This window comes from Cebidichthys violaceus, unplaced genomic scaffold (assembly GCF_023349555.1).
Source record: "Cebidichthys violaceus isolate CVI_PGR_0920_01 unplaced genomic scaffold, fCebVio1.0.p SCAF_2, whole genome shotgun sequence".
NCBI lineage: Eukaryota > Metazoa > Chordata > Actinopteri > Perciformes > Stichaeidae > Cebidichthys > Cebidichthys violaceus.
In genome coordinates, this window is record NW_027176372.1 from 11,836,528 (window position 1) to 11,854,802 (window position 18,275).

Below are 18,275 nucleotides of genomic sequence, written 5' to 3' on the forward strand. Positions count from 1 at the left end.
CGTGATAGACTATTATCCAGACTCTCCTTGAACTTAGACGTGTGAAATTTACTTTTGTCGCTGAACTGTTTGGTTTGTTCTGTGTTGTTGATTACAGTAACAAACTGCAACTGCTTGTTTTTCTGCATGATTAGCATATCTGATTAGTTCAGTGAGGCGGGCTTCTTCATAACCAACACAACTCACTTTCACTGCTGCAGAGATGGGTGGCAACAGTCCATCCAGGAAGCATTGTTTGAGGTGAAACTCCCAGTTGCCTGCTGCATCTCCTCTGTTTGCAGGCTCCTGAAGGCCGCTGTGCTCGTTGAAGACAACATGGAGTCTGGCGTAGTAGTCTGCCACAATTTCACCAGTCTTTTGCTTGCATTATGTTATTTTTGACATGTTGATTTTAGGCGGGAAAGCAAGTGTCAGAGCTGCAACCAGTGCGGTATTCATGTCTCTATATGCAGCGTCGTCAGCGTGATCCCAGTTGGTTCGTTTCTGTCTGGCATTTCTTTGACAGGCTGCTTGAACCTTGGCATAGTTAGCTGGGCCAAGTTTCTTCATGAGGAGGCGTCTGAGTTCTCCTTCAGTGGGGCTAAACTCACGGCAGAATACGATAAGTTCATCACCAAACTTTGTGCCTGATACTTGGGGGTCTGGCAGATGTGCCAGGGCGTCAGTCATGTCTCTATTAGTCCAGGGTCTATGGACCATCATTGCTCTATTTGGACCTGCCACTTGGACCATCGGGAATGAGAGTTCAAGTCCTTTCTCGTCGTCATATGTTCTTGGTCCTCGTCCACTTCTGGTGTCATATGAGTGGTGGTAGGAACCTCTCACTGCGCCTTCAGTTGCCCCCAGATCCTCATGTGACTTATCTGGGCTGCCTAGTTGGGACATGGCATGTGCGGCCTTTTCGGTACAATTACCCTTGCGGACTCGGAACCTTTTTCGGTACAATTACCCTTGCGGACTCGGAACCTTTTTCGGTACAATTACCCTTGCGGACTCGGAACCTTTTTCGGTACAATTACCCTTGCGGACTCGGAACCTGTTTCGGTACATTTACCCTTGCGGACTCGGAACCTGTTTCGGTACATTTACCCTTGCGGACTCGGAACCTGTTTCGGTACATTTACCCTTGCGGACTCGGAACCTTTTTCGGTACATTTACCCTTGCGGACTCTTAACCTTTTTTTTGTTGGTACAACCTAACTATGAAACACACCCTTCCTCTCTCTTAATCCAATTATTTTCTTTGACCTAAGTTTTCACGAACAAGAGCATTTTTATGAAATGAGGTCAACAAATATCCACAAAGCAACCCACTCAATACACCTTCAAATCCCAATTTAACTTTAAAACAAAACCTCAAAAAAACGAAACAAAACAAACTCTGAGTCAATTTTCAAATTTCAGTATCTCACCGGATGTTTAGAAATCTATCTGGACTCAATCAGGTCCTTTAGGATCCCAGTGAAGATGATCAGGAACCACGGATCGGTCCTGGAGAAGCCTCCTGGATGATCAGTCCCCCGTCCGCAGTTGGTTCCCGATGATCTTTCAAGGGATCCTGTTTGTGACGCCAAGTTTGTGGTGGAAGAAAAACTATTCAATAGTACCGAATGAGTCCAATAAACACTGAAACAAGAAACATTGAGGAAAGAAGTTTGTCTTTAAAGTATTTATTCTATGGCCAGAGAAGGCTTCACCGTCATACAGACTGCAGCGCAGTCTGCAGAGGATGAGCCAAGAGTTCAGTTTGTCTCCTGCTCTTAAACATCTCAGCACACAGTAGGGGGGAACCTCAGGTATTTACATTAGATACAATTGATCAACAGTTTCAAGCTCCCATTGAACCCTCCAGTCATCCCCTTCATCTTCTGAGCCTTGTCACACAAAGACATGTGTCTTTATTACCCTTGCCTATCTCTGAGAATCTTCACACCTCAACATTCTCTGGTTAAACTGCACCCCTCATTTGGTTGCTCCCTCTTATCAAAGCAAAAAGTCTGAGATACCCCATATGGTCCTGTTACCACTCTCCTTACACAATCATATGTCACATGTATAGTTTTGTTAGTGAGTAAGGCACATAAACTAAATCACAGTATAAATGTACTAGCACAACTAAATTTTCTATCACAGGTCCGACACAGGATGCAGGCCGGATCGACGATGTGGTATCCGTGGTCCGACACCGGAGGGCTGGCGAATCGACGGTGTGATGTCCCGTGGCTCGACACCGGAGGCAGGCAGATTTTCCGCTACTCTATACCCGTAACAGAGAAGAGAGCGATTAGGGTCTGTACTAGACTGACAACCCAGGCCTGCAAGACCAGGGTAGATATACTGCCACGCGGTGATTAGTGTGATCAAGACCCAGTGTGTCCAACTGCAGGTGGTAATGAGCCAGATTGTCCGCAGCTGTGCACCGATAAGGGGGCGTGACCATGGGAGGTGTCTGGAGGTAGGCCTGAGAAAACAAACACAGAGCACATGGCACACAATAACAAACAGGGGAATGACAGACACATGAGGAGAGGAGATCGGGGGAAAACAGAGGTTAACACACAAAGGGTCAGACAGGGATCGAGACATTTGGCAAGTGAGGGCAGCCCGCTTTGGAGGCTCTGGCGCGGGCCAGAGTGGGTGGCTGGCTCCCTCTTTATCACTGGTACTCATTAAGAATACCAGGGGCACGAGAAAACACTTAGAAAAAAAAAATAAAAAATACATTCATCCAGGCTCTGAGTTGAAATGTGTCCGATTTTAGGCTCTGACAGGCGGATAGGTCGGCAGCAACGACCCGCCTGGAGCTAAGTAGTTGTCCAGTAGAGCCCTCCGGTGGACACACTTGGTATTGCAGTTTGGAATTACACTTAGTTGTGTAAGGTCCTGCACGCGGGAAATGTGCCCTTTTTTTGGGTGTGGACGAGTGGATGAGGGCGGTGCTGTGGGAGTGCTTTTTACACACTTTCTCCCACTATTTCGGGCTGCTTTAAGCAGATGTGGTGGTGGGCGACCAGCGGGACGCTGCGGAGGTCCTGCACCCGGGAAATGTGCCATTTTTTCCGGGTGTGGATGAGTGGATGAGGGCGGTGCTGTGGGAGTGCTTACATATACATACATATAACTACAAAAAGTATGTTATCCAGTGGATCACAAAGGAAATTACAATAGAGTGATTTCTTATTTTTTAATTTTCATTGTTTTATGATTTAATTTTTTATTCTATAATCTATCAATTTTCTGTTTTTTTGATTTATCAATTTTAAGTTTTGGCCTACGAAAAATTGGATCAACTTGGAACATGCTTGGAGCAGAGAAAAAGGTGAAACAGATAAAAATGAAATGATGTCCAAGAGGGAAAGAAAGAAATGTTTAAAGTGGACTGGAAAGCATATGATATGGAGAGAAAGGAATGCAGGAGCAAAGAGGGGGGTCTCACACACACACACACACACACACACACACACACACACACACACACACACACACACACACACACACACACACACACACACATCTAAGAATTAGATTGTAAATTGTATCTCTACATGATACAACATTGTACTTAACTATAGATTAACAAAGATGTATTCTAACGTGTACTGCTAATCTTTGGGTAGTTTTTGTTTTGTTTTGTTTGTTTTTTAGTTGAGGTACATGGTCGGGTGGATCCTGATCTGGGGACTCTGCTTTGCTGCCGTACGCTCCCCAGGCACAAACATCATGAACGACACCTACCACTCAACATGCCGAGGATGAAGAAGACGAACGAGACTCATTCAAGATCTACAGTGTCAGCCCTGACTGAAGGCTTTCCGCCATCCATGAACCTGGAAAACATCACACAAGAAAGTTGTGCGAGATGGACAGAGAAGTTCAGTCAGCACAGACACAAGGATGCCCAGCTGATAATGTATCAGGCCATGAGAGGAAGCTGAAAAGAGGGGCAGAGACTTTGAGACTTTGACACACACCAACTGAAGACTTTGGTTGCCATAAAGTGGCACCTCGGACATTGGAGAAGAGGCTGCTCATTCTCCATGGAGCACGGAGTGGTGGGAGGGATCGACAATCAGCCATCAGACTGGGGAGGGGCAGCAGGCAGGCGGAGTGGACCCTAGTGATGGACCAACGACGAGCACACACATTACAACACAGAGGGTGAGTTAACTTTAGATTCTTTAGATGACAAACTTGTACATGCAATACACACATTGGAAATTAGACAAACACCACTCACACCCACATAGCACATGTATTCGAATGAAATTGAAGGATTTAGAAAGTTAAAGGTTAGAGGAAGTATGATTTAGAGAAGGGATAGAAGTGGAAATGTTATAATGGTATAATGACAGTTTATTGGAAGAAATACTGCCGGTGTCTCTGTTTCTGTCTCCCACACAATCTGAGTTGTTTAAGACATTCTGGTACGAGGCCCAGGAATGGTGTGGAAGGACATGTCGGACCGGCAGCAAGTCAGATTCAATTCACCACCATTGGATGACGATGAAACACAGAGAACTATGTGTTCTTAGAGGCACAATGTGTTGTCCACTGTTTTTAACATGTCAATTGTAATACCTATTCTGCTTACACATCATGATGACACCTATGTGTAAGGAATAATCCTTTTCGCTCCATAGCTTGTACTTATTTTGGAAACGCTACACTAGAACTGTTAGAAATGCTTTTAAATGTATTTGCCGCATGGATTGTTAATGCAGATGTTCAAGTGGACTCCTGCAGAGATTAATTAACACTTAGTGAAGCAAATATACAGGGCAACCAGTTATGAGTAGATGATGCATTGATTGATACAACTGTTTAATAAACTCACTCTGAAGAGTGAGTTAGGGGGGAATTGTGAGAAATTTTAAGTTTTAAAGCATTCCTAGTGCTGGATATTATGTGACACAGTGTGTTTACTCTCTTAGGAATGTAACTCTGGGGGGACAAAGGAGCTGTTTGTCCCCTGAGAGAATCAGACTTCCTTCGTAACATGGGGCAGATACATCAATCTGTCTTGTGGTGTGAACGAGGTCTCATATTTCTTGAAATATTTCACTATCGATAGTGTAATTTGGTTTGTGATTGTTTTGGCTTCTGTTAACAATATTAAATACTTTTGATTTTGACCTGGACCTGCTGACTCCTGCCCTGCTTGCTGATGGTACAAAGAGTGCAAAGGGGGGTGGGGGCTGCTGCTGCTTCTTCTCCTCTATGGCCTTCTTCCCCTCTGTTTGAGAAATTTCTGAACATTACACAACAATTATTTTCATTATAAATCTGTAAATTTTCTTGATTAGCTGTTCAGTCACAAAATAGTGAAAAATGTAAACCACAATTTCCAAGAGCTCAAAGGGGCATCAAATTTATTTTGTCCAACAGTGTGCAACAAAGATATTCAAATTACAAAAAAAGCTGTACTCTAAATGGAGAAAATAATTGTTGCTGATTCATTATTTCGGCGATAACTGATTCATCTTTTTAGGTCCACATTTTTCTGTACATTTCTCTATCAATGTAATCGACAACATTCTGAAATGTCAAAATGATGAGATTAAGTTATTCATGAAAAACGATTCTGATCATCAAAATCTAATGTTAACAATACTACATTTATTTACTACTAAATAAATGTCACTAAATATCACAAAATTGAGAAATCAAACATCAAATAATTTTTATCATTATCTCAAATTAACCATCTACCTTATGATAATATCATCACAACTGTTCCTTCTCTTTTCTATGCCCTCATGTTTGGTGAGGTTATTCACGATAAGAAAAGAAGAAAAAAAGACAGACAGCGATATGTGTCGAGAACTTTGACCACAGAAGCTTAATGCACAGTAATTTACATACATTCATCTAAACAACCATATCTCTGTCATAATTGTGATGCCGCAGTGTGTTTTCACTAGTCACGACAGAAGGAGATGATATTTATTTGTACTTATATATTCGTATGTGTCTAATTAGAATACTGTTTACTGTGGCAGAGAAAAATGCTTCTCCTGATCTCCACCTTCTCTGATGGTTTACGGTTTCTTAGGTTTGGCTTTGGGGACCACTTTAACAGTGGTGGACACTGATTTGGCTCCTTGCAGGTTCTGGGCGGTGCAGGTGTATGCTCCCTGGTCCACGTCCCTCACCTCGTCCACCAGGAGGACAGACTGAGTCTGCTGTCGAGCCGCTCCTCCACCGATGGGACTGACGCTCTCCTGTGTGTACAGAGGCCTCCCAATCTGCAACCAGAACAGGTGGGCCATTTAGTCTGGATAACAACACATACTCTATAGCATGGGAGAAATGTGACCCCCTTCATAATATGCCATTAAGTCTGCAGCTTAAATGTTATTAAATCATTAATAGATGGTTATAGGCCTGGATGCTCTGCAGTCCAAAGGTTGAAAGCCTGTTAAGTAATTACAAACTAGCTAAAAAGACAAGGTAAGCTATATGACACAGGATGTACATCAATAACAGATCCTTCAGCTACTTTGTCTTACAACCAACCTGAAATTATTGTAAAGTATTAAAGCAAAAAGCTATATTATCCCTCTCTCCCTGAGTCTCTGACCTGCTGTCCTGGGTATTCCCAGGTGAACTCCACAACCACATCCTGTTCCCCCATCACGGAGCAGCTGACACGTAGATTCTCCCCCACAGCCATCGAGCTTGATGAGGCCTGGATCACTGGAGCAGGAGGAGCCATGGGGTCTAATGGAAATGTGATAACCAAACAATAATTTTCGTTAGTCAGCAAAATGAAACTGTCCGTAGGCAGCAGTTTTCTTTGTAAGAGTTTGCATGTTCTTCCTGTTTTGTCCTGTAATCTTAAAAGAAGTATATGGAGTACTACAATGCCCTCTTAGTGAAGTAGAACTACTTTATGTACAAATGCGTAAAAAACTAAGAATGACTGTAACAAGAGTGTCAATACGCATAGTTACTTCTTGTTCTGCAGTCAAGAAGTATCTCCAAAGAAAATTTGCTGCTGAAATTGTGCAGTTGAAATGTTGAAACGGCAAAGTTATAGCTGAAGAAGTAAAAATACAAATACTGAAAGGAGTTAAATTAGCAGTTAAAATGGAAGTGCTGAATGTAGTTGAAAAGTCAATTTAAATGTAAGCGCTGAGTGATGTTCAACTATCAGCTGAAATGAAAACGCAGAAAGGAGTTGAAGTAGCAGTTGAAGTGAAGGACCTGAGAGACATTAGTGCGAGTTCAACAGTTTAAACTGAATGATGATTTTAGTGGAAATGTTGTCTGAAGTGTAACAACTTAAAGCGGTTGGAGTAAATTGTGTATGAACAGAAATTGTTGTCAGAAGTTGATGAAAAAACATATTTTGTGGTTGTTCAAAGTGTGAAGAACTGTAAGTGGTTGAAGTGTCGACGTGTAAAACTTGAAAGCAGTTGAAATTTCAGTTAAGACAAGTTTAAACAAGATAAGAGCATTTTTCACCCCTGGGCTGGTTTGTATACTTGTACATAGTACTTCTCTGTGTTCCTGTCTGGTGCATGCTGGGAGAGGCTTTGTCATTGATCAGCAAGAAGCGATACATTAATCCACAATAAGGAGAATGGACGACTTAGTGACAGCACTCACAGTTAACATAGATGAGCATGTACTTGGTGGAGCTCTGCCTCAGGTTGCCCAGACTGGCGACACAGAACAGCGCTCCAGCATGATGAGGACGGGGTCGATGAATGGTGAAGCCCCTCTTGACGTTAAACGAGATCTCCGTCCCGTCAACTGCCACCTCCACTGGTGGAAACTCGCGATGCAGAGTCACTTTAGCCTCAGGTGACGTCACCTGGCAGGGGAGGAGCGTCGGCCAGTTGGTTCTCAGCTGAATCGCCTCGTAGTAGTCAGACGACGGAACGAATAATTCTTGTGGATCTGATTGTTACAGTGAGAAGATATGGCAAATTGATGATAAGATAACCTGTGAATGTAAAAAAGCTTCCTATTAACCTGGCAGGGAAATTAAGTGGAGGCCTGCAGTTCTGAGACGTGCACATGCAAGCATCAACAAAGTTTATTTACTGTACCGGGAAAGAATACAAAGACTTTGGCGGCTTTGTCATACTCCTTCCTGCAGTCTGTGTCTTCACAGTACATAGGATAACAGGTGTACTCCCCTGTGTCTACACCAGTAGTGTTGACTAATGTCAGAACACCATATCGCTCGTGTTGGACAATCCTGCAGAGCCAAAACAGGGAAGTCAGAAAACATATTGACATCATTCCGGCATTAGAAGACTAAATGGTACATCATGCACAAATGTATCGACTGCTCAGCTTACCTGAGCCGTCCATCATCATCCTCCTCCAGGTACTTTGGGACGCTCCACTGCACAGGTTTGCCCCTGCACCTCAACTCCAAGGTGTCTCCTGTCTGCACACTTAAAGTTTCTCCCACCTTCTTAAACTTCCCTCTGTTTAGCACCTATATGTGTCAGATATGATATCACACAGATCATTTATGTGTGTTCAATGAATGTCCCATGAACAAATAAAAAGTAATTGTATTATATTTGAAATACCTGTGTGAGGACAGTCTGTGCCGGGGCTGCAGGTGTAGCTTTCAGCTTTGGTTTGGCTGTTACAGCTCTGGGCACTTTATTTGTTGATTTCCCAAGTTTGGGTTTGCTGGGCTTGGGCTTCCGTCCTGGAGTGGTCCTCTGTTCTTGGGTGTCTTTCTGACAATAAGCTACACCATATGCAGAGCACATGATGCACCAATAGTTTATAAACATAGATACAGATAAATGTTTAATAATATGATTGATTGATAGGTAGTTAATATCTTGATAAAAAGAATAATGTGGTAATGGCATCGTGGCGGAACAATATTATTTTTATTTTATTTGATCACAGGCCAACTCATGTCAGTCATGCATTAGGCCCTCCTTAGCGATTCTTGGAGAACATATTCACATAATTTTCTCAGCAAGTGAATAAAGTCACTTACCTAACTCGAAGATTACGGCACAAATAAGGAGAGCACTCAGCACCCACCTCCCCTTTGATCCAAACAAGTTCACCAAAGGCATCATTGAGCAGTGGAATACTATCAAAGTGGTCTGTGGCTTGTTACTTAGTGTAATTCAACACAGATAACGTGCTGCAGAAACCAGAGAAAAGAGGAGGAGGGCAGAGCTTGCAAAGTGAGCTGTCAGCTGTTTACCAGACTCACAGAAACTCCTCCTCCTGAGAGTGGCATTAGTGCCCCAAATTCCTCCTGACTGGCTCAATGGAGGCTTTCAAGCCTGTCCGGACCAATGACGGTCCAGAGACAGAGGCCCCTCCATGTGAAATCACACAGCCTGTTTGCTTAGCTGCTGGACTGGAAGTCTGCTAGCTGCATGAGCCCAGCCTATCAACACAGCCCAGACAGTTAGTACTGTGGCAGGCAAGGTTAAAGCATTTGGTGCCCAATAAACCCTTTGTCCAACATTCACTGATTGTCTTTAAACAATTAAAACAAATCACAGGTTTTACCAGCATTAGACTAGTATAAAATGCACATCATCATCATCTTGCAGAATCATTCATGAAAACTAATGATCAACTTAACTTGGTCTTTTTTTTACCAATATTTTAAACACAATAACCTGCTGTAGAGATTGTATCGTCCTCTGAGAAGAGACTACAGTACAGTACAGTATATAAATATACTTTACAATATATTTATACTCCCAACTATCCTTGGTGAAAATTACATGTTTCTAAACAGGAAAAGAAATCAAGGTTTTGCATATTTGATTAAATCCATAGCATGCTGTACCCAGTGAGAACAATGTAAACCTTTCCTTTTGAGGGACTAGCTAAGCCACAATCTTGAACATGACACAGGTAAGCTGCTGTGAAAGGTCCCTTTGTTCTCAGTGAACTCTGGGTAGTGAGCCGCCCCTGGCTCTTTATCCAAGATTACGAGTGGAACTGAACATCAACATGTATGAAAACTTGATTCTTTCTTTTTAATTAAGGAGTACATTTACAATATGTAATTAGAAAACATGTACAGTTTGCATATTTACACTTTGAAACAACAAACAATTAATAAAGCAGATTTTTAAACACACTAAGAGCAAAAGACATTCCATAAGATTTTCTGTATCTACATCGTACTTTTGTACAGTCTCATTCTACATTTTGATACGTAAAAAAATATTCTTTTGTTCTTCATAATCGTGATTAGAATTGTAAAAAAATTACATGACATTTCTATATTTTACAATTGATATGGAAAGTGTAAAGTTGTTAACAAAATAGTAATTGTCCACAGAAAATAGTTCTAGCCCATTTTTATTTTTAAACAGAGGTGTAAACTACTTTGATAGTAGATTTAGAGGCTCCAGGACACTCTGACATTGATACAGAAAACATATACAGGTCCAAAAATACGTCTGGCATTGGGTCAATGTTGGCACAGATAATATTTATGTAAATTCAGACTCCATCATACAGTGGAATAAAAGTTAACAAGTTGGCGCATCTGTCCATTTGCCTGCATCTCAACACCGACCAAACACTGCAGGAACAGATCAGCAGAGCTGCATGTAAAACAATAGTTACAAACTTAAAGCAGTTACTGACTATAACATCTCAATCTATTTCTCTCCAGCTGAGCTCAGAATTTTTCTTCCTTTATGATGTGCTTGTCTGTTATGTCGCTGACAGTTTCAATCCCCATCTGGTTGGTCCTGAGGCGCTGCCTCTGAACACTGTGACTGACACCGTAGCCAAAATAGATGACTAACCCTGGTGGGAGAAGAGAGGGATCATTACAGTTCAGCAGCTAACAATCCATAAAAGATCTAAACCCTTCAAGCACAAATATGTTCTTACCCACTGACATCCAAATAGCATATCGTATCCATGTTTCGCCACCAAACTGGACCATCAGGTAGATGTTGATGAATGTACTCACTAACGGCAGAGCAGGAAGAAATGGCACCTGCGAACAGAGAATAGAAGATGTGAAAGGATTTTCTAGTTGATGTCTATTAGAATTTGTTCAGCATGCTCAGATGCACAACTACTCTCACCATGAAAGATGCCTTGGCAGTATTTTGTGGGTGCCTCCAGATGAGGAAAGTGTTTAGCAGCACAATGAAGGCGAGGATGCAGACAACCACCAGACTCCATGCTTCCAAACGGGACAGAGCATCTAAGGCTTGCGTCAGGACGACACACAGTGCAACCAAGCATGCAACTGCAGAAAAAGAAAATATGAAAAAAGAGACATCAGATCGTGGACCAGACAGACAAAGGAATTTTCTAAAGCAAAGAAATTGGTGGTCAAGAAAAGGTACTTAAAAAAAAAAAGCCACAGGCGCTTCAGTTATGTTTGCCTTGCTTACCAGAGATTATAGTCAATATTGTGACTCTTCTTGAGGTGGATGAATTGGGAGTTGAGGGAGGTGTCAGGAAGCCAAACTTGGTGTTTGATTTTATAATCTGTAGGTCTGTGTCTTCAGATGGACCCACTTGGTACCTTGATTGGGGAAAAAAAAAAAAAAAGTAACATACATTGTTTTTCTCAGTAGGGTAAAGCACTGTGGGAGAAGAAACAAATATAAACTAAATAAGAAATAAATATACCTCAGTATTAAGATGCATATGGCCACGAGTGTGTAAGCAAACAAAGTGCCGATGGACATCATTTCCACCAAGGCTTCCAGGTCAAACAGCAGAGCCATGATGGCTAAAGATGACAAAGAGGCATACAGTGTTACTTAAGTCCGTAAACCTCACCACATGTACATAGAAGCTGATGAACAGCTGGAACATCTGTACCTGCCACAGTTCCGGACGCTATGGTAGCTATGGCAGGACTGCCCTTGGGGGTGACTTTGGTCAAAGGTTGGAAAAGCAGGCCGTCTCTTGCCATGGCGAATAGTACCCGGGGCATTGGGAACATCGAACCCAGCAGGCTGGAGGGCCAAATGCAAACAGTGTCAGTCAACAAACATTTTAGTAACAGGCCAGCATGGCTTTGCTCTAATTTAGTTAAAAAAAAAAAAAAGGTTATTCATTATATGCTGTATTCATACTCCAAAATGTATTTGCTGGCAAGTGTTTGTCATGATATGTTGATTGAGGCCCTTTCCTGATTAATTAAAATCATACTAATTGACATTGCATTTAAAGAAAGCTTGTTAGACCTAGATGCCAAACTGAGCTTTGTGATGATTCCTTTGCATTGTTTAGATGTCATTTGAAGCCCTTCCTCTTTCACAGATAGCAGGTCTATAGAAAATATGTCAGCTGAGGTTGTGATCAGGAGGCATCTGATCAGGATGCCTCCTGGTCGCTTCCCTTTAGAGGTTTTCCAGGTACGTCCAACTGGTAAGAGGCCCCGGGGTAGACCCAGTCTTGATCACCGTCTTGGTTTAGTGTTAAAAGTTCTTTAAAATCGTTGTATATGTACAGATAAGTACATGAAATCTGACCCCTGCATTTATCCTATCCTACGCATTTAGGACAAGTGATTTGCTGTAAAGCGCCTGGGCAGAAATCTGGACACATCCTGAGAGGAACATGAATGTCTGTATCACATTTCATGGCAATCTATCCAAGGAAAAGTCAGGGGATCACCAAAGTCATTGTGATTCTCTGGGGAACATGATTGTAAGTTTTATGGCAATCTATGCAATAGATGTTTTGCGATATTTCAGTCTGGAACAAAGTGGTGGAATGACTTTGCTGCAGGCATGGTTAAGAAAAGTTAACTATTTTAAGCTCATACATTGTTTTCTCCAATGACAGTCACATCACATGACCCCACCTGTACTACCAGTGGTTTCCTACCTAGTGGATAGGGCACACAGCGATCCCACAGCCACAACGTATTTGGCAGGACCCCAGCCGATGTAGTCAAAAGCCACTGGCAGGGGGCTTTTTTCACTGAGCAGGTAGTAGGGCATCATCAGGGTGAGAGCAGCAGACACAGCAAAGTAGGCCACGAAACAAATGAGTAGCGAGGCCACAATGCCCAGAGGGACGGACTTCTGGGGGTTCTTCACTTCTTCACCTATGAAGAAAAGCAAAGAAGTCGGTGACATTTTCAGCCTTGTTTGGGTAACATGAAATTGAAAAGGTAATATCCCACAAATATGACAAAATAATAATTGTAATAATTAAAAAACTCAGGGGACTATCATTTACAAGACAGTTTGATCAACACAATTCTAAGGTGCACTCATGACCTTCATCAGAAGGAGTTTGCTCAGTTGTTACAGAGACACTTTAGTTGTTATCAAGCAACCGGAATTCCTGATAACAACTGAACCATCTCCAACACAAGTTAGCAAACTCCTGAAGGCCACAAGACACAGATAAAAAAAGCTCTGGAATATTTCAGTACCACTTTTCTTTTGTCAAATCTTACCAGGAATCATACCATATAAAATCCTTCAAAATGTTAGCAATAACACATCAATCATACTGAAATCTGTTGCTACACTTCAATGTCTGGCACACATTTCTGCTTTGTTGTCGTACGTGCAGTATTATGTGTGTTTGAGCTTGTTTATTTAGCAAAGGATCTCATCTACTGGTAAAAAATGAACCACATATAATCACACTGATAAAGGGAGACGTTGTCATCTTACCTGTTGTAGCGATGCAGTCAAATCCAACAAAAGCGTAGAAACATGTTGCAGCGCCAGCCATTGTTCCATTAATGCCAAAGGGGAAAAATCCACCCACTCCATATATACTTGTCAGATTGGCAGTAGAGCTCAAATTTCTGCAGTGGACAGGGAACATTATTTAGTGTTTATTTAAAGTGAGGGAGCAATACTACAGTATTTATGTAAGAAATGATCCCGCACACACACAAACACAGAAATGCTTCCATTGCTCTTTGACATTACTTGAATTCTGCTGTGGCATTTATAAGAGCCTCCTCACTCATTTGCCAGTTGGAGATGTCCCCTTTGATAAATCCAGAGATGGCCACAAACACCAGCACCAGGATGTTGACCGCTGTGAAGATCTTGTTGATTGTTGTTGATTCTTTCACTCCAAATGCCAGCACACCTTCATAGGAAACATGGTGAGTGTTCTTTTCTTTTTGTAGCCTATATATTACTGCCGCCACCATAATAACACCGGTTTTGTAATTTTACCTGACAGTAGTATGACAAGAACAGCAGCAAAGACATCTGGGTAAGGTGCAAGGCCAGGAAGGCCCATGGCCGCATTTGCTTCAAAGTATTTCGATATGACCCCCCCTATGAGGTCATCAAATGTCCCACTCCATGCCAGCGCAACACTGGATGTCCCTGAGAAAAAGATGCAATAAATGAATCAGCCTGAGTCACCATTTAACTGAAGTCATAAACAGAAAATTACTCATGATGATAGCTCCTTCTTCCTTCGTCTTTCACACTTTATGGCTCTGTTAGGGTTAGTGACCTGCAAGCAATGAGTGGCTGTTTTTGTGAAAAACGCTCTGAACACGGAAACTTTTGCTGTTAAAAGAGCCATTAAGAATCTGCTTGTAGAGCAGGGTGAAAGGTCAAAGTGTTTACAAGTGTCATGTTGATGGTTGATCATTTATAGGTTTCAGTGTTCTCAATGAGACAAACATGTTACATGAGAGGAACGTATGATTTTCAGAGGATGGAAATCCATAAAATTGAGCCAGAAATTAATATTAAGACAGAAATTATATTGAAAATATATATTTTTTTCTTTTTAAAAAACTTTTTAAAGGGGACAAAACTTACTTCGCTGAATAATAGACAAGATAATTTATTGTAATTGACAATGTATGAAACAAATCTTGTGTAGCACACTTGCCTATGACATAGGAGAGTAACAGATTCCACCCAGTGATAAAAGCCAGCAGCTCTCCGACAGTCACATAGCTGTAAAGGTATGCTGAGCCTGTTTTGGGAACCCGCGACCCAAACTCTGCATAGCACAGCCCGGCGAATATGGAGGCCAGGGCGGCGATGAAGAAGGAGACGATGATGCTGGGTCCAGCAGTGTCTCTGGCCACCTCTCCAGACAGGACATAGACCCCGGCCCCCAGGGTGCTGCCCACACCGAGGGCCACCAGGTCCAGGGTGGTCAGGCATCGGTTAAACGTGGACTGCTCTCCCTCTGGCTCCAGGGGCTTCCTTTGAGACACGCTCACCAGAAGGGACTTCACCCAGCTGCACGACATGCTCCTATGCGTTTGGATAGTGGATGGGAAAAGAAGAGACAGGTGGGAGTGTAGTTTGATGTTGGGGAGAAAGAGGGAGTCAATGGAAGAAAGAGTGAGGGGAGAGGAGAGGAGTGGGGAAGAAAGGGCAGAACAGTGAACCTGTCAGTGAATAATTGTCAGGTCAGCTCCACTGTAGAACAATTACTCTTCAAAGAAACATGTAACAGTGGCAAAAGAAGCTATTTATTAAGGCATCAAGGAAGATCAATAAATCATGGAGACTTGGACAAATTCCATTTTGTTAAAGCTCAATCATGATTAGATGATAAAATGTAAAAAAAATTGCTGTAGAGGACAGAAGAGGACTGAATTCACTCACCTCTCCTGTATAATCCTTTGCTTCACAGGGACGCTTAGAAGAGACAAATAATAGGATCCGTCATTCCCGCAAATCACATTATTCTTTTATACATGCCCTACTTTATCACCCCCCCCTGATATGATAGTGCTGATGCCTGGACTTTTCATTGCCGCCCACAGCTCAAAAGCAACGCCCTGCTCATGAACTGCACTTTACTCAACCTTCAATTACTTACACAATTACTTCCTTGCGCATTTCTGACAATGCAGGAGATCCATTTTTAATTAGTTTTCCCTGCGTGGCAATAAAAATAAATGATTTTTTAATTCGCAAAGTGTGTTTTCACATCACACGAGCAGTAGCATGTCAGAGATGATCCCTACTCTCACACCAATGCAGTGTTTACATTACCTGTGTCAACATGCTTGTTTTTTTTATGAAACGTCATTTTTACTTTTCTTTTCCTGTTTTAAATGACTACACCTGCTGCACAGTTTGTAATTTGTAACGTTTGTTTTTATTGTTTTTTGAACATCTGAGCCAGAAGTAATTTGGCTTTTATCCCACATTTACAATAATAAAATAAATGAAGAGAAGCAAATGAACAAACCTCTAAGGAAATCAAACAGGGACTGTGTTACACTTGTTTTCTTTTATTCATATTTTTAGAAATGTGACTTTTGGTGTGTGTGTAACTCATGCTTGTAATGTAAGCAATGGCTTTGATAGTCTTTTTATGATTTTGCCTTCAAGATAATCCAAGACTTTACACTGTACACATTCGTGTATGACTTTGGATTTTGTCCTACACAAACAGGAACCAATAAAACAGAAAGCTCTGAATGTGGCAGCAGTAGAAACTGAGAAAAACGCCGACGACATCCTCAGTGTCTGACACGCATCAATAAAACATGGTAATTTATAGGAAATAACAAGGATACACTTTATCTTTATAGCACCTTTCCAAACTGTGTTTTCAAGGTGCTTGTACTTTAGAGATATGCAGAGTTGTTGCTGTTCAGTGCGTCATACAAAAAAAACCTACACTATGTTCTCAAAGTGTGTTAACATGTATGTGTTGTTTAGAAACAAGTCTGCAACCTTATCACTGCGGCTACGTTGAACTTTTTCCTGCTTTCCTGCCGTGTCCCCATATCTACCTGGAGGTGTGAGCCTGCCAGACCAACGGTCCTTAGAGTAAAGGAAACACAGGGGGACAAAGCAGCTTTCATGGCATGTGCACCCAGCGGGCTGCACACTTGCTCTGTGAAAGGTAGCTTTCGCCATCTCATCTCCCATCAGGGGATTTCAGCTCACCAAATCCCTCCTGGCATCTAACGCATGCAGGCAGGAGGCGAGTGGGAAAGCACCGGTGTGGACGGTCAAAGTACCTTTGACCAAACTTAAAGTTCAGGCTTCCTATCTGCAGATCTTACTGGATGAGATATCATTTCCAAATGGGGACAATGGGGTAATGCTTAACTGAACAACAGCTACTACGCACGTGATGTGCAGCTTTATGATCAGATGGTTGATCTGCATGACAGTGAAAGTTAATGATCATTAATGTGTTATGTATGGCTGTCTACTGTGCAATTAAAGAAGCATCAGTGTTACAGAGAGATATTGCAGTCCAGCATTCAGACAGAAGTTAAAGCAGAGGTCAGGGTATTTAAATCTGACTGGCTTCAGGTAATTTCATTCAGTAGATACACAAGTTGTTTACCTTGTCTTCAGACCCACGAGGAGTGACTGGTGACTGTGTGGTGAAAACAGCGAAATGAAGCAAAAATATCCGCGCTGTTGACTTGGATGAAGGAAACATGATTTTGACTGTGATATATACAAGACTGCCCTGTGTGACCCTCCCACTCAATGGAATTACTTACAAAGTAGCCTTTCTCACTCCCGACCAGTTCTGTTCATAATGTGCTCATTATTGCATGGAAGGCACGGGGTGAGAATTGTGAACAGCAAATCCCATTCAGAATGTCAAAAATGCTTTTGTGCTCACTTCATTTGTTGTTTTGTTTTTACATTTTTTTCCATTTCATTTGTTTTAAATCCATGAATTTGTGGTGTTAGATAAATATCTTTTTCAGATATGTCGCTGTTATTGTGAAAAATTCAAGTCACTGGTTAGTTTAGGGACACAAATATATGGTTTTAAATATATATGACACACATCAATGCTGTGTCCTTGGGGATGTTACTGAGCCCAATTGTTGTCTGTAGTAGATCACATTTGGGCTGGCATTTTACAGTTTTTCCCACCACTGTCTGAGATACGATCAGGTTCTCATGCAATGCATGTTAAATGCAGAAGAGGTCAGTATATAACAATTACATTTCATCACTGGTGCCTCCCACTTCCATCTGTGTTGACCTCATATGGTCCCCTCTCACTCTGAACAGTGGCAGAAAGAAAATCAAAATGTAAATAAAATCCAGTTGGAAATAATTTCTGATACCATGATGCATCATATCACGCCACTTTTTTTTTTTTCCTTCTGTAGTCCACAATGCTGACATGCCTCTCTCGCTCTCTCCCCCGCACTCCCCCCACTAACTATGCTGGCAACTCTCACCCCTTCTTACTGGAATAGACGCCTGACAGGACAGAAATAGAGCAGGCAAGCTCTCACATCAGTGACGGTATCATTGATTTTAACAAGAGGGAAACTCTGTTCGACCAGGTAACAGACATCGACATAACACCTGTTAAAATCGCATCTGAAC

General features: G+C 41.9%; 2 protein-coding genes across 2 annotated transcripts; both read right to left on the reverse strand.

Moving 5' to 3' along the window:
• Window positions 1-5,351: 5,351 nt before the first annotated feature.
• On the reverse strand, window positions 5,352-9,449 carry LOC137875870 (platelet-derived growth factor receptor-like protein). The gene is made up of 7 exons (XM_068715379.1): window positions 8,981-9,449; window positions 8,553-8,719; window positions 8,313-8,455; window positions 8,058-8,209; window positions 7,612-7,905; window positions 6,581-6,720; window positions 5,352-6,245 (listed from the first exon to the last, which is right to left on the reverse strand). The coding sequence occupies exons 1-7, from the start codon at window positions 9,063-9,065 to the stop codon at window positions 6,039-6,041; spliced, it is 1,188 nt and encodes a 395-aa protein (XP_068571480.1). The 5' UTR covers window positions 9,066-9,449; the 3' UTR covers window positions 5,352-6,038.
• A 519-nt stretch (window positions 9,450-9,968) lies between these two features.
• On the reverse strand, window positions 9,969-17,344 carry LOC137875304 (cationic amino acid transporter 2-like). The gene is made up of 13 exons (XM_068714422.1): window positions 17,263-17,344; window positions 15,555-15,587; window positions 14,824-15,197; window positions 14,148-14,303; window positions 13,893-14,058; window positions 13,629-13,765; window positions 12,826-13,048; window positions 11,812-11,948; window positions 11,617-11,719; window positions 11,376-11,509; window positions 11,061-11,227; window positions 10,861-10,969; window positions 9,969-10,773 (listed from the first exon to the last, which is right to left on the reverse strand). Exons 3-13 carry the CDS (start codon window positions 15,191-15,193, stop codon window positions 10,643-10,645), a joined length of 1,833 nt encoding a protein of 610 aa, XP_068570523.1. The 5' UTR covers window positions 15,194-15,197; window positions 15,555-15,587; window positions 17,263-17,344; the 3' UTR covers window positions 9,969-10,642.
• Window positions 17,345-18,275: the final 931 nt, after the last annotated feature.

Excerpts from the sequence above, each read along its gene's own strand:
- LOC137875870 (XM_068715379.1), bottom strand. The coding sequence starts at position 9,065 with ATGATGCCTTTGGTGAACTTGTTTGGATCAAAGGGGAGGTGGGTGCTG. Across the intron at positions 8,456-8,552 it reads CACAGACTGTCCTCACACAG|GTGCTAAACAGAGGGAAGTT; the intron begins GTATTTCAAATA and ends TGACACATATAG. Across the intron at positions 8,210-8,312 it reads GATGATGATGGACGGCTCAG|GATTGTCCAACACGAGCGAT; the intron begins GTAAGCTGAGCA and ends TTGGCTCTGCAG.
- LOC137875304 (XM_068714422.1), bottom strand. The coding sequence starts at position 15,193 with ATGTCGTGCAGCTGGGTGAAGTCCCTTCTGGTGAGCGTGTCTCAAAGG. Across the intron at positions 13,049-13,628 it reads TGACTGCATCGCTACAACAG|GTGAAGAAGTGAAGAACCCC; the intron begins GTAAGATGACAA and ends TTTTCTTCATAG. Across the intron at positions 11,510-11,616 it reads ATATGCATCTTAATACTGAG|GTACCAAGTGGGTCCATCTG; the intron begins GTATATTTATTT and ends TCCCCAATCAAG.